The sequence below is a fragment of the Phyllobates terribilis genome, unplaced genomic scaffold (assembly GCF_046119375.1).
Source record: "Phyllobates terribilis strain yellow unplaced genomic scaffold, ASM4611937v1 Scaffold_1__5_contigs__length_1240528914, whole genome shotgun sequence".
Lineage (NCBI taxonomy): Eukaryota > Metazoa > Chordata > Amphibia > Anura > Dendrobatidae > Phyllobates > Phyllobates terribilis.
In genome coordinates, this window is record NW_027362761.1 from 18,480,545 (window position 1) to 18,503,918 (window position 23,374).

General features: G+C 48.2%; 1 protein-coding gene across 12 annotated transcripts in view; it reads right to left on the bottom strand.

Annotated features, from left to right (window-relative positions):
• The window catches only part of HAUS8 (HAUS augmin like complex subunit 8), a 438,075-nt gene that overhangs the window by 278,661 nt on the left and 136,040 nt on the right, over positions 1-23,374 (bottom strand). The window contains exon 11 of one of the 12 annotated variants that reach the window (XM_073658201.1): positions 12,455-12,522. The exons of the other annotated variants lie outside the window; for them this stretch is intronic. Coding sequence (XP_073514302.1) covers positions 12,455-12,522 — 68 coding nt within the window. The remainder of the gene's footprint in view (positions 1-12,454; positions 12,523-23,374) is intronic. 12 annotated transcript variants of the gene reach the window in all.

Below are 23,374 nucleotides of genomic sequence, written 5' to 3' on the forward strand. Positions count from 1 at the left end.
TCAGCCTGGATGCCATCAAGTATACCTGAGGAGTCCCCCAACGGGAACACAGCAGAGAAAACACTTCTGGATGGAGACTCCATTCCCCAGGGTCCACTTGCTTGCGACTGAGGAAGTCCGCCGAGATATTCAACACCCCTGGAATGTGAATTGCAGAGATTGCTGGAACTTTGGACTCGGCCCAGACCAGGATCCGAGAGACCTCCGACATGAGACTGGAACTCCTCGTCCCGCCTTGGTGGTTGATGTACGCGACAGCCGTAGCGTTGTCCGACTGGATCCGGACCGGTAGACCGCTCAATAAGACCGTCCAATGTTGGAGGCAGAGAAATATTGCTCTCAACTCCAAAATGTTGATCGGGAGAGACGACTCCTTTGGCGACCAGACTCCCTGAATCCAGAGGTCGTTCCAAACTCCCCCCCAGCCTGTCCGGCTGGCATCGGTTGTCACCACCGACCATCTCGGAGGAAGGAAGGATTTCCCCACGGATAGAGTCTCCGGACGTAACCACCATCCAAGAGATTCTCGCACCCTGCGGGAGATAATGACCGAGCGATCCAGAGAAGTTAGCGATCGATCCCAATGGGTCAGAATAAGGCTCTGGAGATCCCGGAAATGAAATTGTGCAAATGGTACTGCTTCCATAGTTGCCACCATTTGACCCAGAAGGCGCATGCATTCCCGAAGGGACATTGACAGCGCCGACCTCATAGCCTGGACCAGAAGACGAAGGTTCGTCTGTTTGACAGGAGGCAGGGACACAACTGCCCGAACAGTATCGAACTGCATCCCCAGAAAAAGAATGGACTGTGCTGGCTCCAATGACGATTTCTTCCAATTGATCAGCCACCCGAAGTCCATCAGGTACTGAAGGGAGAGATCGCGAGCCGCTATTGCCTCCTCCGCTGTGGGTGACACTATGAACAGGTCGTTCAGGTAGGGGAGGATCGTAACCCCCTGTCTTCGAAGAAGCGCCATGAGAGGAGCCAGAATTTTTGTAAAAACCCTGGGAGCTGAGGCCAACCCGAAAGGCAGGGCCACAAACTGGTAATGGGTTTGACCTATAGCGAAACGCAAGAAACGCTGGTGAGCCCTGCTGATAGGGATATGCAAATAGGCGTCGCGGATGTCTATGGACACCAAGAAATCGTACTGCGACAGGGTCGCTATCACCGATCGGAGAGACTCCATGCGGAACTTCCATGTTCGGACGTAAATATTCAAATCCCTGAGATCCAGCACCGGACGAAACTTGTCCTCCTTTTTGGGGACCACAAAAAGGTTGGAATAAAAACCCTTTCCCTGGTCTTCCGGAGGAACCTGAACCACCACACCCTGCTGTAGGAGAGAGTCGACCTCCTGAAACAGTGCGGCAGCCAGTCTTGGCACGGATGGAATGCCCGTCAGACGAAACCTGTCTGGAGGCAGCGAATGAAACTCTATGAAATAGCCTGCCGACATAACCCGTGTCACCCAGGCGTCTGCTATGTGGGATGCCCAGATCGACCCAAATTGTAGCAGACGACCTCCCACCCGAGAGCCGTCGGGGGGATCCCTGGCGTCAGTCAGCCTTAGCGGACTTTTTATCAACCTCCCGTCTGTCCTGACGGGACCGTTGCTTCCAAGGAGTACAAGATTTCTGGGCGGATCTGCCGGAGGATGAGGGACGACCCAATCTCCAAGAAGGCTGACTGAATCGTCCCCTGGCCCGAAAGGACCGAAGACCTCTGCCGAACACTGTCCTGCTGGCTGTGGATGCCACTGCCTTTTTCCCAGGCAGAGTAACATCCTTAGCTTTAGCTTTGGCAATTAGTTCCGAAAGATCTGAACCAAAGAGCTGACCGCCCTTACATGCCAGACTAAGCAATCCCTGTTTGGATACTGCATCCCCGGTCCACTGTTTAAGCCACAGAGCTCTTCTAATCGTGACTGCCGAAGCCTGAGCCCTGGACAGAATTGAAGCAGTGTCCAGTACTGCATCTGTGCCATAACACATAGCTTCTTCCATTCGCTGAAAAAGCTTTTCCACTTCTGAATGCGAAGTCCCATCCTGCCACGCCGCACGCAGCTGATCCAACCACCGCAGAGAAGCCTCACCGGCCCACATGGCCCCCAAGGCCGCTCGGAAACCATGACCCACGGCTTCATAGATGGATTTCGCCGCTGACTCCTATCTTCTGTCCAAAGGATCCTGAAGATTGGCTCTCCCTTTAACAGGAAGCAGGGAAGACTTGGTCAGCTGAGACAGAGATATATCCACCTCAGGAGAGGGAACCCAATTAGTAACCATCTCCTTGGCACAGGGATATAGGGCATCAAAAAAACGCGTTCCTCGGAAGCGTTTATCCGGACACTGACGCTCCTTCTCCACCGCTTCGTTAAGTTCCTCATGCGCAGGTAATGTAGAACGAACACGGCGCGTCTTCTGATACAGACAGCCCGACCTAGACGGTCTTGTCGGCTCTTCAGACAGCTCTAATACTTCCCGCATGTCCTTAATAAGCCCATCTACGCGACCAGAAAGAGAAACAGAGCGATCCTGTTGATCCTCCTCTTCGGACTCAGAAATTTCATCAACCGAATCTGTTGGTGAATCCGAAGCCTCTGATGCGCTCTGCGAGGGAGACAACGCCACCGTAGTCTTGCGGCGCTTTTTACCTCGTGGCATTGGGTGTGATCTAGCTGACACCCACTGTCCCAGGAGACTAGAGAGACTATCAATGGAGCGAGTGAGCGCCTCCACCTTAACATCACTGAGCGTTGAACTTGATGTAGTAGAAGGCCTGAGTGTATCAGAGGCGTGCGACTGAACCTGAAACGGATCAGGAGACCGATCCGCACTCCCAGGCCCCTGATCCGACATGCCACCCACACCAGATGCCAGGATGTACAACAAGGATGGCAAAAAAGTGTGAAAGCTGCACAGCCTGTTTTCAAAACTCACTTTTTTTTTTTTTTTTTATATATATATGCGACAGGCTCTGAAGGGTTAAAGCTCACCCTTAGAAAAGAGCTACCCCAGAAATGCCGAGCAAAAAATCAATAGGGGGAAACTCCCTTAAACACCATGTGTTTCCCCTAAAGTTCCACTTTTTCAGAAGGGGTTAACATCACAGCAACTATAATACTACACAGCCTAAAAGGTCAGTGAAGTAAATAGCTTTAGGAGAGAAAACGGCAGTGCTCACGAGGACTCCTAATAGGTAGCCTGGAGAGACAGCACTGACAAAGAACCCCTGCCAGAGGCAGAGGGGACTCACCGGTACTGCGGCGACCGCTCCTCCTAAGTGTGTGGACGGACGGGGAGCAGAGAGCAGGAGGCGCCGCTGGACGCGGGAGGGAGAAGCAGGGACCGCCAGCGCACGGTCAACCAAGCGCTTCCTGCCTAAGTAATGACGGCAGGAAGCCAGGAGACGCTAAGCCACGCCCCCGCTAGGCCACGCCCCCCGCCTTATTCAAACAACAAAAATGAGGGCAGAAAACTTCCTACCTCTATGAAGGCAGGAAGCAAGTCAATAAAAGCAAGAAAACGCGCGCCAATACAGGGAGCTTCCTGCCTCAATGAAGGCAGGAAGCAAAAACGAAAAAGCATGCGCAAATAAAAAATAAAAATAAAAATTACTGGCCTCCGTCTCTGCTCCCCAGTCAAGGCAGCGTCTGAAATAGACAAGAAACACACAGGCAGTACACTTGCCGTAGCCGTCAAAGATACTCTTTAGACCAAAGAGCACTTACCCGGCTGAACGCCACAGGGATCCTCAGGGATGTGTGGCGCCATGGCCCTTTGCTCCCCCCTATGGCGGAGCACGCAGGGACCCTCTCAGATGTGTGGTGTGCGCCTCCGCCAGGGAGCGCCCTGTATCCCCCGGGGCCGGCAGGCATAAGTGGGAACCTCCTCAAGGGGTACACAGAGCTGCCAGGGGAGGGTCAGGGGTCTCAGCAGCGCCGAGACCCCCAGAGACCTCTAGACCACGGGGGGTCCAGGACTCGCTGGATATAAAAGAACAACTCTTCTGAGGAGCTGCCGAAGCAGCGACTATCCTCTGAGACTTCAGATAAAAAGACTGATGAACATGGGAGTAGGAGGAGCCTATATACTGGAGGGGCCGGTCGTCTTTTTCCAATCTGAGGTGACAATCCTATGGGGCTCCGCCTACCCACGAAGTAGAGAATCTGTGTCTCCCTCCCTTCCCTTCTGCTGCTGAAATAATGACCATACACAGGGACATTGACTGCAGCAGTCAAACACTGGCTGTAGCGCAGCATAAACTGACATTCAGTGCATGGAAATCTGCACCACAGACCAATATCCAAATAGATATTTTTGCGCAGTGCGTGGATAAGATTTTTCATACTGAAAATCTACAGTGCTTCTGTCCTGTTTGAACACACCCTTCAGAAAACACAACAGTCAACATCCAAAATGTCTTTTAAACAAAAATAAAAAGGAATACAGTCCCAAAAATTCACAACATCAAATATGTGCTATCATAGGAACCATTCAAGCAGATACAATAGAATATATAACCAAAAAGAAAAACTGCTCGAAACAAAAAAACCCTTTTAAATGAATATAGTAGAATTTTATTAAAGGACACCACAATGACAAGACTAATTAAAAAAATATCAGAAAACGAAAACAGACATGACCTAGACAAAAAAAAGAGGCAAAGGTGCACTCCAATGCGCGTTTCACACGTTGCTTCCGCAGGGAGTGATCACTTTGTGGGGAAGCAACGTGTGTAACGCGCCTTGGAGTGCGAGGTGACAGCAGGAAGTATTCACAGCATGAGTTTAGCTTGGTAACCCTACTCTGCCCTGTGTGTGGAGTCTTGTGGCTTACAATGGATTTCCATTTACCCATTATGTTTATTGTTTATTTGTGATCTCTCCATGACTCTTCTTGTAATACATGGTTAAATATTACCCCTTTATGTAGTGCACTTTATCACTACAGATTGTATTACCTTTGTGCACTGCACTTAGTATATTTGACTATAGATGTGCATTACTGATTCTATAATATCAGGCTGTGTGCCCACGTAGCATTTTTCAAGCGTATATGCTGCGGAATTTCCGCAGCGTAAACGCTTGAAAAACGCATGTATATCCGCACCCCATGGTCCCCAATGGGATTCCGCAAGTTCTATGCACATGCTGCGGATTTTTCCGCAGCGTTTATGCCGCGCTCAAAAATCCGCAGCATGTCATTTAATTTTGCGTTTCCGCAAGCGGAATTGCCTTTGTCCAATGCATAAAAAACGCAAGGCAATTCCGCATGTGGAAAACGCGTGATAAACGCGCGAAAAATGTGCGATAAACGCGTGCGGAATTCCGCATGCGTTTTTCCGGGAGAGGACTTGCATTTATGCAGCAGAAATTTTCTGCTTCATAAATGCAACGTGGGCACATAGCCTCATTGTGCTGTGCGTACTGTTCTGCCCCTCTTTTTAATAATCATTGTCTAGGTCATGTCTGTCTTTGTTTTACTTTTTTTTTTAATTAGTCTTGTCATTGTGGTGTCCTTAATAAAATTCTACTATATTCAATATGCAAATTGCCTCTTCAGGGAGAAAGAGGACTTGAACTCTATAGCGCCAGCTATTGGAAGCAGCAATCCTACAAGTCACAATCAACCCTTTATCGAGTCGTGCAATAGGATTTAGGATAAAAGCCAAATCAGAATCTCAATTTGCAGACAGTGTTTCAGGCTGTTAGCCCTCGTCAGTGCAAAGCATGAGAACTGATTTGGCTAGATGAGCGGCTCTGGACTGAGGTCTAAGGGGTAACGTTTCTCCTTGTGGAGTGTGACACACTGGCTCTGACATGTCAAGGTAAGGAGGCTTATTAGTCGTGCATTTTCCTCTGGGAAATTTAATATACAATTAGTTAGTTATTTTGTTTCGAGCAGTTTATCTTTTTGGTTGAACATACAAAATGTGTAGTGGCTGTAGTGGATGTTAGAGGTGAAAAACAAAAACCACTATAGCTAGGTTATAGAATACTACAAATTTATATATTCTCATTGAGTTAAGTCAGCCTTGCATAGGAGGGGTGATCAATGGTTTTCTCTAGAATCAAATTAAATTACGAAGATGATAGGGCAGGTTTATATAACCCTTAAACGAAAAACATTGTCACCCTTAGCAAACAATCACACTGCATTTTCAAGAGCGAGATAAACGGAAGCTGTGCTCTGATTAGTTCCTGTGGACAACAAAGATATGACTGAAAAACCTAAATCTCCCGAACAGACCTAACATAAGAGCCAATCTATAATGTAATCAGAAAGATTGGATGCCTGTAGGTAATGCTAACAAGTACTACATAGAACTCAAATATTTATACATACAAGTGGGTAGAAATGTACCAACTCCAGGATAAAAGACCTAGTTACTTACCGGTAACGGGATTTCTCAGAGCCCATGACGGCACCACGGAGAGAGGGGATCCGCCCTTCAAGGACAGGAAACCTACAAATAAAAAGGGCGGTACCTCTCTCCCGCATCAGTTGTTTACAGAGAACAGAGGACCCCCAGGTTAGTAACACAAATTTCAAATTTTAACATTTTTAAAAGGAGTTGAACAGACACCTCGTGACTAAATATAGGTAACAAATAAATGTGCACACCCATGCATGAAGGGAGGGAATGTACGGGTGCCGTCATGGGCTCTGAGAAATCCCATTACCGGTAAGTAACTACGTCTTTCTCCTTCCCCCATGATGGCACCACAGAGAGAATTGCAGAGAAGTGTCGTTTAGGGAGCGACTACAGCTTCCAGAACCCTTCTACCAAAGGTAAGGTCCGAGCAAGAGGTTAGATCCAGCCGGTATTGCTTAAAGAATGCAGAAGGGGAAGACCAGGTTGCATATCTGTTCAGTTGAAGCGTCGGCTTTTTCCGCCCAGGAGGCTGCCACTGCCCTAGTCGAGTGAGCCTTTAAATCCACCGGGGCGGTCTCCCCGCTTGATGAGTATGCCAGGGAGATGGCGTCTCTTATCCACCTTGCCAATGTGTCCTTGGAAGCACACAAAGAGACCTGTCCTTCCTATACCCCCGTGTGGCCTCCAAGTATTGGATAATGCACCTTCTGATGTCTAAGGTGTGTAGGTCTTGTTCCCCCCTGTTTTTAGGATTTGGGCAAAAGGAAGGGAGGGTGACCTCCTGTGATCTATGGAAGTGTGATCCCAACTTAGGAAAGTATGCTGGGTGAGTCATAAGAGTCACCTTGTCCTCTAGAATTTGCGTAAAGGGGGGCCCTGCCGATAAGGCTTGTATGTCGCTAACTCTACGTGCCGATATGAGGGCTAGTAAGAGTGACGTCTTAAGAGATAGGACTATTAGAGATGCATTAGCTAAAGGTTCAAAGGGATGTTTGGTTAGGGCGGAAAGAACTAAATTTAAGTCCCATGGAGGAGTATTCTGGGAGGGGGATGGGCCTAGACCTGTGTGATGGCTTGATGAACCTAGAAATCCACCTATTTCTGGCCAGGTCGCAGTTGGATAGGGCTGCTAGTTCCGCAACCTGAACCTTTAGAGTGCTTGTGGCCAGACCCCGCTCCAGCCCATTTGAAAATGAAGATGAAAGCAATGGGGGCCTCCCCTTGTACCTTCGAACCTGCAAATGAGAGGAATTTTCTCCAGGTTTTACCATAAAGTCTGGTGGTTACGGATTTCCTACTCTGTAGAGTGGAGATTAAATTCGGAGAAAAACCTCTATCCCTTAAGAGCGCCCTCTCAGAATCCAGGCTGTCAAGTGTAGATTTGTTACCTGAGGGTGGAGTACCGGTCCCTGGAAAAGGAGATGTGGAATTTCCAGAAGAACCCAGGGGTCGGAGGTGGACATTATCCTCAGCCAGGAAAACCATGGCCTCTTCGGCCAGAAGGGGGCTATCAGAGTTATGCTTGCCTTGTCTTCCCTGACTTTCCTCAAAACCGCCGGAATCAGAGGAATAGGAGGAAAGGCATAGGCTAGCTGGTGGTTCCATGGGATTGAGAAAGCATCTAATGCTGCTGGGTTCCCCTTGGGGTGGATTGAGCAGAATATGTCCACTTTTTTGTTCTGCCAGTTGGCGAATAGGTCTATGGAAGGGTTCCCCCATAATTCCGTGAGTTGGTTGAACACCAACTGATTCAGCTCCCATTTGCCCTGTCTCAGCTGTGTCCTGCCCAAAGTCTGCTGTGATATTTTCTGTTCCTTTTATTGAGTGCAGACAGAGACTCCAAATTGTTCTCTACTACAGGTGTTAAAATCCATCCTCCAGTTAACAGAGAATGGGACCAGGTCCCCTCCTGGCAGTATGCCACTACTACCCATTTGTCTGAAAAGACTCTTACATGGTGTCCCCGTAGGGTGTTTAGGAATTTTGAGAGCGCAAATTTTACTGCCAGAAGTTCCTTCATGTTGGAAGATACCCCTTCCAAATTCTCTGACAAGACCACCTGAGCTATTTGGTCGTTTATGTGAGCCCCCCACCCCCTGGGGCTTGCATCTGTAGTTAGGACCTGCGACACGGAGATTGCCCATGGAACGCCTCTGGTTAAACTGTCCACCTCCGTTCACCATGTTAGGGAAACCAAGGTTTTTGATGACAAAATTAGCAGACCTTCTAAGCGCCCTTTTAGCGACTTTTCTGCCCCCAAGATTTCTCATTGCAAGTCCCTGGTATGCAACCGAGCCTAACGGACCCCCGGGATACAAGCAGTCATGGAACCTAGAAGGGACATTGCTCCCCGCAGAGTCATAGAGGGATGGTCTTTCACACAAGATATCCGAGCTATCATATTCTGGATTTTCCCTGCTGGCAGACGGCATTCCTGATTCCTCGAATCTAATAAGATGCCTAGATACTCTTGTACTTGATCCGGCTCCAGCCTGGACATTTTTAGGTTCAGAAGCCAGCCTAAATTCGTCAAGGAATCCATGACCATTGCTAGATGGTCCTTGCAATGGTTGAAAGAGTTGCCTATTGGCAGATCGTCCAGGTACGGGGTGATCAGGATCTTTTGCTCCCTCAGATGGGCCATTACCTCTGCCACTATTTTTGTGAAAACCCTTGGGGCTATCGCTAGACCGAAGGGGAGGGCCGTATATTGGTAGTGTTTGACTATTCGTTTTAGCGATATTGCTACCCTCAGTAATTTCTGGTAGTCTCTGTGTATAGGGACATGATAATAGGCGTCTTTGAGATCAAGAACAGCCATAAAAACAGTCTGGGAACAACAATTTCACTGACGATTTTATGGATTCCATCTTGAAGGTTTGCACCCTTAGAAATTTGTTCAATTTTTTTAGATTTACAATTGTCCTGAATGTCCCGTCTGTTTTTTTCCTGAGGAACAGAGGGGAGTAGAATCCTTCGCCTTCCTCCTGTGCAGGGACTTCCTGAAGGACTGCTTTCCCTATAAGGCCTAGAATTTCTTGTTCTAGTGCTAGTTGTTCTACCCCTGATGAGCTCATGAGGGTTATAACAAAGTTCGGATGGGGGATGGAGTAAAATTGGAATTTTAGCCCTGTTTTTATCAGGTCTAAAATCCCAGAGCTGTTCGATATTTTTTTCCCAGGCTGGGAGGAAATGAAGAAGTCCCCCCCCAACCTGGGGCTGACTCTCATTGGGCGGGTTTCCTGTTGTCGCTGGGGGGCCTGTTAAACATAAACCCTTTGGCCTTTTTCTTCCTATCCTTCCACCTATCCTGGTCTTTGGGGGGTTTTCTGCGCATAAATTTTCTGCTCTGAAAGGACTTCCTGTATGAAGTACCGGAGAGGACCGGGAAGCGTTTCTGGTTATCCCCAGCTTTGTCAAGGATATCATCCAGAGTAGATCTCAATAGGAACTCACCCTCGCAAGGAATGGAACACATCCTAGATTTTGTTTGGTGGTCACCCGGCCAGCATTTAAGCCAGAGGGCCCGCCTGGCTGCGTTAGAGAAGCTCGCAGCCCTGGCTGCCAGCCTGACGGAATCGGCTGATGTGTCAGCCAAAAAAGCTGCTGCGCCCTTCATTACTGGGATGGAGCCTAGTATGTTATCCCTTGACGTTTTGGTCTTAAGTTGCGCCTCTAGCTGATCTAGCCAGATCATTAAAAAAATCTGACAGTACATGTGGCTGCCACTGCGGGTTTTAACCCTCCCCCTGCGGCCTCCCAAGCTCCTTTTAGGAAGGTGTCCGCTTTTTTGTCCATTGGGTCCTTTAGCACCCAAATGTCTTCAAATGGCAGGGAATTTTTTTTTAGAGGCTTTAGCTATTGCTACGTCTAACTTTGATGCTTTTCCCCAGAAGGAGCATACCGGGTCCTCAAAGGGGTATTTTCTCTTAGGTGACAACAAGCCCTTCCTTTCCAGCTTTTTCCATTCCCTCTTAATCAGGGAGCGGACTTTATCATTGAGAGGGAAAGAGGGAAAGATCTTCTTTTCTTCTGTTCCAGGCCACTGAACAGCATATCCTGGACTGATTTCTTTGGGAGAGGATCTACCAATCCCATAGTGGACCTAACTGCCTTAATTAAATTATCTGTACCCTCTATAGGGAAAGAGCTACGACCCCCACCCTCAGAAGATGACGAGGATGAAGATAAGCAGGACGAGTCTACCACCTCCCCGTCCGAACTGATAGATCTTGATACAGGGGATAGGTTCCTGTTTTTTTTCTCGTTTCTTCCCCCCCTTCTGCAGGGACTTGAAGGTATCCTCAACCTGGGATTTAATCAGGGATCTGAGCTCTGAGGCGAACTCAGGGGTCTCCTCGCAAATTGTTTGTTCAATACACGAGTTGCATAGTCTTTTTTGCCATGTGGTGGCCAGATCCTCTGCGCAAAGCACGCAGGTCCTGTGTTTGGACTTGCCCGTACTCTTCCTTCCCTGATGAGAGAAGAAAAGAGAAGGAGGGGGGGGGGGTCCCAAGTTACAAGTGAGCTTTCACGAAGATCACTTACCGTCCCGTTGTAAGAGGGAATACTGGATTTGAAGAGGAACCTGTTCCAGTAGATAGGCCTTTCCTCGAGGTTGACGCCACACTGGAGTCCTTGCCGCGTTGCGAAGACCTGCCGGACCGCCCGCTTCCACAGTCACCTTGGCTGTGTTGGCGTGTAGGGTCACTGGGGGGTCCTTTCACACGCTTCCCATGTTGGAGGTGGTGGTTAAGTGACTGCACCTCCTGTAGCTCCTGTTCGCTCATAGCCGGTGCCAGGAAGCACTTCCCTGGCGCATTCCCGGCATTTTAGCCCCTATAGGGCTCCGCCCCCTCACCTGGCTTGTCCACTCGGCTGTTCACCTTTCCAGCATGGGGACGACCCCCCCCCCCCACAGAGGAGTCCATCCACCCCCCCAACGCTTCCTCTTCCTGGGCATAACGTGCTCCGGGTTCCCGCGCGCGCGGTCAAATGCATCGCTCCAAGAGGGCACTTCCGGTGCACGCTCAGACCACCGACACCCAGTGGTGCACTGCGGCTCGCGGCAGAGGGGAGTCGCCCCGGAAGCCCAGGCCTACTCAACGACCTGGGCCCCGGAAGCCCAGGCCTACTCACCGACTTGGGCCCAGACACCACTGGAGAACGCAGTGGCTCCGGTCTTCTCCTGCGCTGTGTCTCCCTGCCACCCTAGAGGCCCACTGACCTCAGCGGTGGGGCTACAGGACAACGCACCAGCCGAGGCAGGGAACCCCCGCTGCCTGAACCGGTCTGGCTGGGCCTGGCAAGTCCATATTCTTTTCTTTTTTTCCTTTCTTTCCTTCTTCTTCTATTCTTTCTGTAGGTCCCCGTCAAGGACAGGAACCCAACTGATGCGGGAGAGAGGTGCTGCCCTCTTTATCTATAGGTTTCCGGTCCTTAAAGGGCGGATCCCCTCTCTCCGTGGAGCCATCATGGGGGAAGGAGAAAAATGTTATCCATTATTAATAATGTAATCATTTTCATAGGATTTAGAAAAGATCGATATAATCAAAGACCCCAGTTTATAAAAAAAACAAATACAATGATAACCAAGGTATTCTAGTGGTGATAACGGACTTTCTATCTCTCCTGTATATTAGGTGCCTTGGTGCAACTCTCAGACCCTTGGTTAAAAATGTCTGAATTGCACTTATCATTAATTAGAATTTGGAGTGTGGAAAATTTAAGGAGTGAGTCGAGAAACTTTGCCATCACGACTCATCAGTACTGATGCCTTTTATAGATCATACCACAAGTTACAAATAAAAATGTATACATAATTAAAAGGGTTTCCAGACATAAGATGTTTATATAGCCTATCCTCAGAATAGGTCAGCAATATCAGATTACTGGTGGGTCTGACACCTGACATGCCCACTTTATAGCGGTTTTCAGCACTGGTGGTGGTAGCCAGATGTAAACAGTAAACGGAAGCAGAACCCCACACGCAGTAAATGAAGCTTTGCCATCAGAGAGTAATTTTCAATAGTTTTCATTCATTTGCTATACAAACTCTTGCAGAGGTCACCTCTTTCTTAGGTTTTCTCTGTTCTGATGCTGATAGGGGCTTTGTGGTCCCTTTTGGCAAGGTTTTATCTGAAATGTGAAAAAAGAAAACAAAAAAAAACATTAAAAACAATTTCAGTCAAGGTTCTAGACCATACATGTCAAATTCTGGTCGGTGGGCCAAATCTGGCCCGCAGGGTGGTTATATTTGGCCCGCGACACCAGAATTGCCACCCCTATGGGGGGCCCCATTATTCTGTATGGAGGACTATGGGGGGGGGCATTATTCTGTATGGAGGACTATGGGGGGGGGGCATTTTGTATGCAGGACTTTGGGGGGGGGCATTATTCTGCATGCAGGACTATTGGGGGGGGCATTATTCTGTATGCAGGACTATTGGGGGGGGAGGGGGCAATTCTGTATGCAGCACTATTGGGGGGCCATTATTCTGTATGCAGGACTATGGGGGGGGCCATTGTACGGTTTACTGGTTGGCCCGCTACTTTGTCCAAGTTTTTCATATTGGCCCTCTGTGTATTTAAGTTTAACATCCCAGCTCTAGACTGAACATTTCAACAAGATCATCTACCAAATTCAATTGATAGAACCTGCCTTAGCCATATTTGGGTTTAGATTTTTTTTTGTCACCATTCTGGTACAAATCGTTTATTCAGATTGACACCATCAGACAAAGCTTTTGCCTAAAGTCCCCACAGCCCCTCCTCATATCTACTCAACCCTCCTCCTCCAAAACCTGTTTCTCCACCATTACAGACAATCAAGTTTCCTCTTTACAAATCACACCTCACCACCTGCGAACTTGACAACTGGAGTCTTCCCCTCATGCTTCAAACATGCCTCGATCACACCAATCCTCAAAAAGCCCTCCCTTGACCAAACCTCTCTGACTAGCTATCGCCCCATATCACTTCTCCCCTATGACTCAAAACTACAGGAACAGCACGTCCATTCTGAACTGTCCTCCCACCTCTCTTCCTGCTCTCTTTGACCACTTGCAATCTGGTTTCCGACCACATCACTCCACTGAAACGGCCCTGACTAAAATCACTAAAGACCTACTAACCGCCAAATCTAAGACACTACTCTGTCCTCCTCTTCCTGGACCGGTCATCTGCCTTTGACACAGTGAACCATTCCCTCTTACTACAGACACTTATCTCTCAGCATCACAGACTTGGCCCCATCTTGGATCTCTTCATAACTAGCAGACCGGACATTCAGTTTCTCCCACTCACACACCACCTCCTCATCATCCCCCCTATATGTCGGTGTCCCCAGCCTCTTCTGTCAATTCCTTCACTGGCTCCCCATTACCCAGAGACTCCAGTTGAAAACCCTAATCATGGCATACAAAGCCATCCACAACCTGTCTCCTCCATACATCTGCAAACTAGTCTCCTGGTACATACCAGCACGCAACCACTGATCCTAACAAGATCTCCTTCTCTACTCCCCTCATCTCCTCTTCCCACAATCACATACAAGATTTCTCCTGTGCATCCCCCTACTCTGGAACTCTCTACCCCAACATATCAGACTCTTGCCTACTATGGAAACCTTCAAAAGGAACCTGAAGACTCACCTCTTCCGACAAGCCTACAACCTGCAGTAACCAAAGCTGCACGGCCAGCTCTTCCCTCACCTATTGTATCCTCACCCATCCCTTGTAGATTGTGAGCCCTCGCAGGCAGGGTCTTCTCTCCTCCTGTACCAGTCGCTGACTTGTATTGTTCAAATTATTGTAATTGTTTGTGCTATGAATACCCCCTTACACATGTACAGCACCATGGAATAAATAGCACTATAGTAATAATAATAATTCAGTATTAATCAGTTTTAGCATTTTTATGCCTTTTACCATACAGCATAACATGTTCATGCAAAATAACAGCACCATTTTATGGAGAGAAAAAATGTAGCTTTAATTTTATCATAACTTTAACTGTTTGAGGACATATTTTCTATGACATGGGTTGTAGTTTTCATCGGCACCCATTCAGGCTGAAGAGCTTGGGTTAAATAATTTAGATAAGGGGTATCTGATTTCAAGGAAAAATGTATGAGATTCAGGCAAGGTGCTCTATGAGGCACATTTATGGCAAGATGCATTAGGTGTTAAAAATAGTCTTCATATAAAAATAGGAAACTGTAAAAGGTTAAAGGGAATATGTCACTAGGCTTTTGCCATCACCATCTGAGAGCAGCATGATGTAGGGGCCAAGACTCTTATTCCATGTGCCACTTACTGGGCTGCTTACTGCAGTTCTGAATAAAATTAGTGTTTCATCTGCTGCAGATTTTCCAGCTCACTGAATGTTGAGCAGTATAACCCCGCCCACTCCACAGATTTACAGCGTTATGTATACACTGTGCATAGGCAGAAAACAGCCAAATTAAGGATGGGAGCGAGGTTGGACTACTTGACAACAGGTTTACTAGTTCTCTTATAATCTTAATAATAATCTTCTGCTGATAAAACAGATTTTATTGAAAGTACCGCAAGCAGCCCGGTAAGTGACAGATGGCTGGAATCAGTGATTCAATATGCTGCTCTCAGATTAGGTGGCAAAAAACCTGGTGACATACTCCCTTTAATAATATACTTTGTATCGTACTTACCATTTATAACAGAGAAGTCTAGTTCTGGCCGAGCAATCTTGTGGCCATCCAATAAAGTGGACTGTAGGTCATCTTTACACAAGAAAGCCTTAGTTACTTACCGGTAACTGGATTTTTCGGAGCCCATGACAGCACTACAAGAGAGAGCGGATCCGCCCATCATGGACAGGAAACCTACAGGTTAAAAAGGGCGGCACCTCTCTCCCGCCTCAGTTTAGTTAACAGAGCATGAGAGGACCGCCAAGGTTAATAACAACAAAACAAATTCATTTTAAACCAATTACTTTAACCAACTCCCCCCGAGGGTGCAAAAAAGGAATTAATTCTACAGGAGTGTGAAAATAGAATTAGTCCTTACCAGTAATTCGGTTTCTAGAAGCCTTCCACGACAGCATTCGAGGATGTTGTCCACGCCCTATTGGGGGACAGGAACACAGAGATTAAAAGCCCCTCCCCACCGTCAGTCCCCAGTGTTTACCAAGATCACCTGGAAAAAAGGTTACCTGACAGTTATATGGAATCCATAGGGAGGGAAATTCGTGCTGTCGTGGAAGGCTTCTAGAAACCGAATTACCGGTAAGGACTAATTCTATTTTCTCAATACGCCTTCCACGACAGCATTGGAGGAATACTAACGATATTTCATTAGGGAGGGACAATAGCTTGTAGGACTTTCCTACCAAAGGCTAAATCCCTAGTGGATGATAAGTCTAATCTATAATGTTTAGAGAACGTATGAAGGGAAGACCATGTAGCTGCCCTGCAAATCTGCTCAGTAGAAGCGCCCGCTCTTTCGACCCATGAAGTTGATGTGGATCTGGTAGAATGAGCTTTTAAAGGCAATTGGTGGATTCATCTGTTGATTGCTATAAGCTTCCCCAATTGCCTTTTGATCCAGTTTGCTATAGTGGACTTAGCCGCCTTCCTTCCTTTGTTCTGCCCTGAGTGTTGTATAAATAGGTTTCCATCCAATCTCCAAGACTCAGTTTGTTGAAGATAATAAAGGATAGTCCTGCGTACATCTAGGAGGTGCAACTCTGCTTCCTTTGGATTGGAAGGATTCTGGCAGAAGGAGGGAAGGATGATTTCCTGGGAACGATGGAAGTCCGTAACTACCTTTGGGAGAAAGGAAGGGTCCAGGCGAAACGTAATCCTATCTTCAGTCACGTTCATGTAAGGTTCCCTGATAGAAAGGGCCTGAAGCTCTCCTACTCTCCATGCAGAAGTGATGGCTACTAAGAAGGCAGTCTTATGAGAGAGAGTCTGTATTGAGCTAGAGGATAGAAGCTCAAAGGGAGAGAGGGTTAAACCCTTGAGTACCACATTTAGATCCCAGGATGGGACCTGAGACTGAGTTTTTGGGTGAAGCCGGAGTGCTGAAGTTATGAACCTCTTGATCCACCTATGAGAGGCTAAATCTTGGTCGAATATGGAACTTAGGGCTGAAATCTGCACCTTAAGAGTGCTAGGTTTGAGACCCAATTCCAATCCACTCTGTAGAAAATCAAGGATCCGAGCAATGTTGGGGTGTGAGGTGTCAGGAATATCTGGAGCGTACCAAGATAGGAATTTTTTCCATATTTTGCCATATATCGCGTTGGTTACTGGTTTCCTACTCTGTTGAAGAGTTTTTATAACTTCTTCCGAGAGACCTTTGCATCTTAAGATCTCGGCTTCAGTAACCAGGCTGCCAGGTTTAGCCACTGAGGATTGGGATGGAACAGGGGCCCTTGAGAGAGAAGATTGTTGACTTGTGGTAGTATTACCGGACCCTCTAGGCAAAGTTCTGTGATAGCCCCGAACCTTTTGGGCCAGAGAGGGGCCACCAGAATTGTTGCCACTCTCTCCATCCTGACTTTCTGGATGGTTCTTGCTATCAGCGGTATCGGAGGGAACGCATAGACCAGCCTGAAATGCCAGGGATGGGCTAATGCATCCAAATTCATGGCCTTGTCTTGTCTGTCCAAGGAAAAGAAGAGGGGAAGTTTTGTGTTTGACCGACTGGCAAAGAGATCTACCTCGGGGAGACCCCATTTGGCTACCAGCGACTGGAAGATCTGAGGATTCAGGCTCCATTCTCCTGGCTGGATATCTTCCCTGCTTAGAAAGTCTGCTTGGACGTTGTTTGAACCTTTCAGGTGGATTGCTGAAAGTGATAGGAGATGACGTTCTGCCCAAAAAAATATTCGGCCTGCAATCTGTTTTAGGCTGTGTACCTTCGTACCTCCTTGATGACGAAGGAAGGCAACTGAGGTCACGTTGTCCGAGAGAATCTTGATGTGAGAACCCTGGACTAAGTCGACTGCCGCTCTGAGCGTTCTTTCGACTGCCATTAGCTCCCTGAAATTGGAAGATTTTGCACTGATCTTGGGACTCCATCTGCCTTGAAAGGGAATCTGGGCCACCATAGCTCCCCAGCCTCGTAGACTGGCATCGGTAGTTACTGTAATCAGAGGGTCCTGGGTCCAAGAAACCCCCCTCTGAAGATTTCGGGAGCTTAGCCACCAAAAAAGAGAAGTTTTTATCCGACAGGGGGTCCTGCACCGTTTGTTTAGTGAGTCCCTTTGTCTGTTCCAGGATCTCAGGATATGATCCTGGAGAGGCCTTGAGTGGGCCTGGGCCCACAACACTGACTGGATACAGGCTGTCATAGACCCCAACACAGACATTGTCGCTCTCAACGTTGGATTCTCTTGGCGTCTGAAATTTGAGATTTTGGATCTGAGAGCTGTCTGATGCTCCAATGGTAGAAAGGACATCTGTTTGTTGGAGTCCAGAGATACACCTAGGAATTTTCTCCTTGATGAAGGGAGGAGTTCCGATTTTTTTAGGTTTGGAATCCAACCTAGAGATCGTAGGGTTCTTAACCCTCCGTCACATACAATATCGGTTCTAACGAGTTCACATACAATGTGACTGTCAGGCACAGGCTAGAAAAATACCTATATCATCTAATGTTTGCAATTTCAGTGCTCTAAAAGTGATCAGTGACCTTCATAGGGATGTAATAAAAGAGACTACACATAATCAGGTGCTGCTAGAGACAGGAGACTACCTGGAGGGAGGGGATTTCCTCACAATCTGGTGAGGAAGGAGAAATGAAAGTAAAAGAGATGTGCCTGTCAGGCCTATTGTATGTGACGGAGGGTTAAGGTTATAGAGATGTGAAGATTGAGAGCTGCTATTGAGGGAGCGACAATCAACATGTCGTCCAAGTATGGAATTATGCACACGCCCTGTTTCTGGCTGAGTGTGATGACTTCTGCCATGATCTTCGTAAACACCCGGGGTGCTGAAGAGATGCCGAAGGGCAGTACATTGTATTGGAAGTGGACTGTTACATAGTCCCTGAGGACTGCAAACCGCAGGAACTTCCTGTGGGACTGATGAATCGGCACATGGTAGTACGCATCCTTTAAATCTATAGTTGCCATGACGAAGTCTTTCCCTATTAGGGGAATAGTTGACTTTATAGACTCCATCTTGAAACGTCGATATTTGATGTGATGGTTTAGGGACTTCAGATTGATTATGATGCGTGGGGTCCCTGATGGCTTCCGTATTAGGAATATTCTTGAGTAGTGACCCGTCCCCTCCTAACCAGGGGGAACTAGAGACACCACTCCCGAATCTAGAAGGTTTTTCAGGGCAACTGATAGGAGATCCTGAGCCCCCCGAGAGGGAAGGGACGTGACCCTCAGGATCTGAGGGGGGCGACTCTCGAATTCCAATAAAAGACCCTCCTCGATGGTATTGAGGATCCACTGGCAGGAAGATATTGCCTACCACTGGGGAAAGAAATTCGAAAGCCGCCCCCCCACACGGACCAAGTCATTGTTGGTTCTGTTGCTGGTGTTGTTGCTGGGGTACAAGGATTTTGCGACCCTTGCCGCCTTTGGGATAGCTCCAGCGCCCAGATTTTCCCTTTCCTCTGCACTGTGAGGGGTGACTTTGGGAAGGCCGAAAGGAACGTTTCTTAGCCTGTTTCTGTTCAGGAAGAGTTTCTTCCTGTCCGAGGCCTTTTCCAGGATTTCATTCAGGGCTGGGCCAAATACATATTTCCCTGGAATGGAATGGAACAGAGCTTGAACTTAGAGGTGACGTCCCCACTCCATGTCTTGAGCCATAGTGCACGGCGAGCGGTATTGGACAGGACAGCTTCCCTAGCCGCAATACAGACTGACTCAGCCGAGGCGTCCGCTAAGAAACCTGTGGCTTTTTGAAGGAGAGGGATGGAGTCAAGTAGTTCTGCCCTGGAAGTGCCCTGAGACAGGTGTTCCTCCAGTTGGATCAGCCATTTGAAGAGGGATCTGGCCACACACGTCGAGGAAATGTTGACTTTAAGAGAGGCAGAGGAGGTTAACCATGATTTTTTAAGGACGCTTTCCATTTTGCAGTCCAAAGGATCCTTTAATTGGGACGAGTCCTCAAAGGGAAGTGAGGTTTTTCTCACTACCCTAGCCACTTGGATGTCTACTTTGGGGACTTCCCATTCAAACCCATCACCCTCTAATGGAAACCTATGTTTTAGTTTCGAAGGGGTGGAGAGGCGATTTTGCGGGAACTCACATTCCTGTCGGATGAGATCCCTAATTACCTCATGGACTGGGAACCCAGTCTGTTTTTTGGTTTTAAGGCCCCTAAACATCTCGTCCTGAACAGAACAGGGAACCTCCACTTCTTCCAGCCCCATAGTGCCTCTAACAGTGTCCAGTAATTCCTCTAAGTTGTCCGAGGGAAAAATAATATCTACCGGTTTCGAATGGTTTGGCAGGCCCTACGTACACCAATTTCTCAAAATCATCAGAGGCTGAGCTACTAGCGTCCATAGAGACCACATCAGGGTCTAACTCTTGGATCTTCCTCTTCTTAGGGGGAGAGGGCCTGGAGGAGGAATAAACAGGCAGGGCGGCAAAGGAGGCCTGGACCTCCTGTCTAACCACCTGGACCTCCTGTTTAACGAGTGATCTGAGCTCCTCGATCAGTGAGGGGTTTTCTTCTCTAATTATTTTATCCGTACAGGGCTGACACAACTTCTTTTTGCAGGATGAGGACAGCTTTTTTGTACAGATGCCACATCTACGGGGCTGGTCTTTATCCTTCTTAGAAGTGGGGGCCTTGTCCTCCTAAGAAATGGGAGAGAAGGGGACCCATGTGAAATAGAAGGACGGGAGATCTAGTGTCATCTCAAGGGAGGCCAAGATAACCCCATAGTGACCACCCAGGTACTACTCACTGTAGCTGAGGGCATGCTGGGCTCTGCAGATGCAGGGGTACAGGACCTATCACCTTCCATAGTGGGAATAGCCTTACCTTTGGTGTCTTCAGGCGGGTTTTAAATAGAACCGTGCATCCCAGCAAGGGACCTCAGTCCCCTCCCCTTTCCGGTCACTTTAAAGGGCCAGTCCAGGTTTGGTATGGGCCTTTGGTCCTTCATTCAGCGTCCCTCGTGGAACGCCGACCGGAGCGATGGCCGCCATGACGTCATGGGCTCCGAAAAATCCCGTTACCGGTAAGTAACTAAGGCTTTATTCGTACTCCCATGACAGCACCACGAGAGAATTACAGAGACGAAAGGAGACTAGGGAGGGACCACAGCTTGAAGCACCCTTCTTCCAAAAGGGAGATCAGAAGAGACACCAAAATCCAATCTATAATGCTTCTAGAAGGTTGAGGGAGAAGACCGGGTGGCAGCCTTACATATGTCTTCGATGGAAACCCCTGTCTTCTCCGCCCAGGAGGTTGCTACTGCTCTGGTGGAATGAGCCCTCTGATACTTCCTTATCCCCTGAGGAGTAGGTGAGGGAGATGGCCTCTCTAATCCACCTCGCAATCGTAGATTTTGAAGCTTTATGTAGCGTCGGCGTCCCTGCCTCCTGCTAGGCAGGGACGCTGTTCCCCTCACCTCTCCGCTCCGTGCCCGGCGTCTTCCTCCCGCTCTGCTGGCAGCGCGCGCTCCTCCCCGGTCACTGTGCTTAGGGCGTGCGCGCGCGCGCTCCCCCTCTCTTAAAGGGGCCGCGCACACCGCCCTAAGGAGTCCCCGGCCAATGGCCGGAGGACCTCTCCATATATAAGGCACCTCCTCCAATATGGAGGTGCCCGAGCAATGTTGTTGCAAAGCCTCTCAACTCTGCTTCAGCCCTCAGGTCCCGTTACCAGATACCTGCCAGATTCCTGACTAATCTGTGTGCTTTCCTGGGGTCCGACGGTCTGCCTACCATCACCTGCCAGTCTGTCTATGGACCAGTCTGCTCGCTCACCTGGGAGCGCTCACCTGTTACCTGCCTGCTAGCCTACCTGGAGGCTCCGCCGTCACGTGCTTTGACCACCTGCCTGTCCAGAGACTCTTGCCCGCTCACCTGGGAGCGCTTACCTGTTACCTGCCTGCTAGCCTACCTGGAGGCTCCGCTGTCACGTGCTGTGACCACCTGCCTGTCCAGAGACTCTTGCCCGCTCACCTGGGAGCGCTCATCTGCTACCTGCCTGCTAGCCTACCTGGTGGCTCTGCCGTCACTTGCCATGACCACCTGCTTGTCCAGAGACTCTAGCCTGCTCACCTGGGAGCACACATCTGCTACCTGCCTGCTAGCCTACCTGGAGGCTCTGCCGTCACTTGCCGTGACCACCCTTCTGTCAAGAGACTGTCCCCGTCACTTGCCGTGTCCTCCTGCTCTTCAACCCAGAGACTGTCCCTGTCACTTGCCGTGTCCTCCTGCTCTTCAACCCAGAGACTGTCCCTGTCACTTGCCGTATCCTCCTGCCCTTCTACCCAGAGACTGTCCCTGTCACTTGCCGTGACTACCTGCCCGCCTTTCCTGGGAGCCACCTGGTTCCTTACAAGGACTGCCCCTTTGTATAGTAGCTCAGAGGTTCCACCTTCCAGACCAGTTACACTTTACAACCTTTCCTAGCCCCCTGATGGCATATGAATAGGGAACTCTCTTTCCTAAAACTGTGTGAAACCTCCAGGTATTTAAGTACGCACCTCCTAACATCTAATGTGTGTAGTTTCTCCTCTTTCTGATTTTTAGGGGGAAAACAAAAAGTTGGAAGATTAATCTCCTGAGTCCTATGGAACCGAGTGACTACCTTTGGAAGAAAGGCTGGGTCAGGTCTTAATACAATTCTATCATCCAGAATTTGAGTAAATGGTGGGGATATAGAAAGAGCCTGTATGTCACTTACTCTTCTGGCTGAAGTCAGGGCAACTAATAGGGCTGTTTTAAGAAGAACAATTTTATGAGAGGCTGAATCTAGGGGCTCGAAGGGAGGGTTAGTCAAGGCATTTAGGACTAGATTTAAATCCCAGGGAGAGGATTTACAGTTAGGTCCATATATATTTGGACAGAGACAACATTTTTCTAATTTTGGCTCTAGACATTACCACAATGAATTTTAGACAAAACAATTCAGATGCAGTTGAAGTTCAGACTTTCAGCTTTCATTTGAGGGTATCCACATTAAAATTGGATGAAGGGTTTAGGAGTTTCAGCTCCTTAAACATGTGCCACCCTGTTTTTAAAGGGACCAGAAGTAATTGGACAATTGACTCCAAGGCTATTTCATGGACAGGTGTGGGCAATCCCTTTGTTATGTCTTGCAATTTGGAAGGTTTTGCTGTGAATTAGAAAAATGTTGTCTCTGTCCAAATATATATGGACTTAACTGTAGTTTTAATAATAGGTCTACACCTAAAAGAAGCTTTTATAAACCGTGCTACCCAATAATTAGCCGCTATATCGGAAGAAAACAAAGCTCCAAGAGCCGACACTTGTACTTTCAATGTACTAGTGGTAAGGCCCTGTTCTAAACCCCGCTGCAGAAATTCTAGTATTTTCCCAATAGGGGGCCCATCCTCTGGTTTAAAAAATTTTGAAAAGGACAAACTTCCTCCAAGTCCTAGCGTAGTTTCTGGTAGTAACAGGTTTTCTGCTACATAAGAGAGTGTTCACTACATTTGAGGAGAAACCTTTGCTGGTTAACAGCGCCCTTTCAAATTCCATGCTGTTAAATGGAGATTTGAGGCTGGAGGATGGGAAACTGGACCCTGAGTGAGGAGGTCCGGAATCTCCGGAAGAACCCAGGGGTCTGATATGGACATTTTCCAGAAGCAAGGGAACCACGGTCTCTTGGGCCAAAAGGGGCATATGAGGATTATTCTGGCTTTGTCTGCCCTGATCTTTCTTATGACTGACGGAAGCAGGATCATGGGAGGAAATGCATATGCCAAAGGGAACTACCAGGGAACTATGAAGGCGTCCACTGTCAGGGGTCTTTCCCTGGGGTTTAGGGAACAAAACG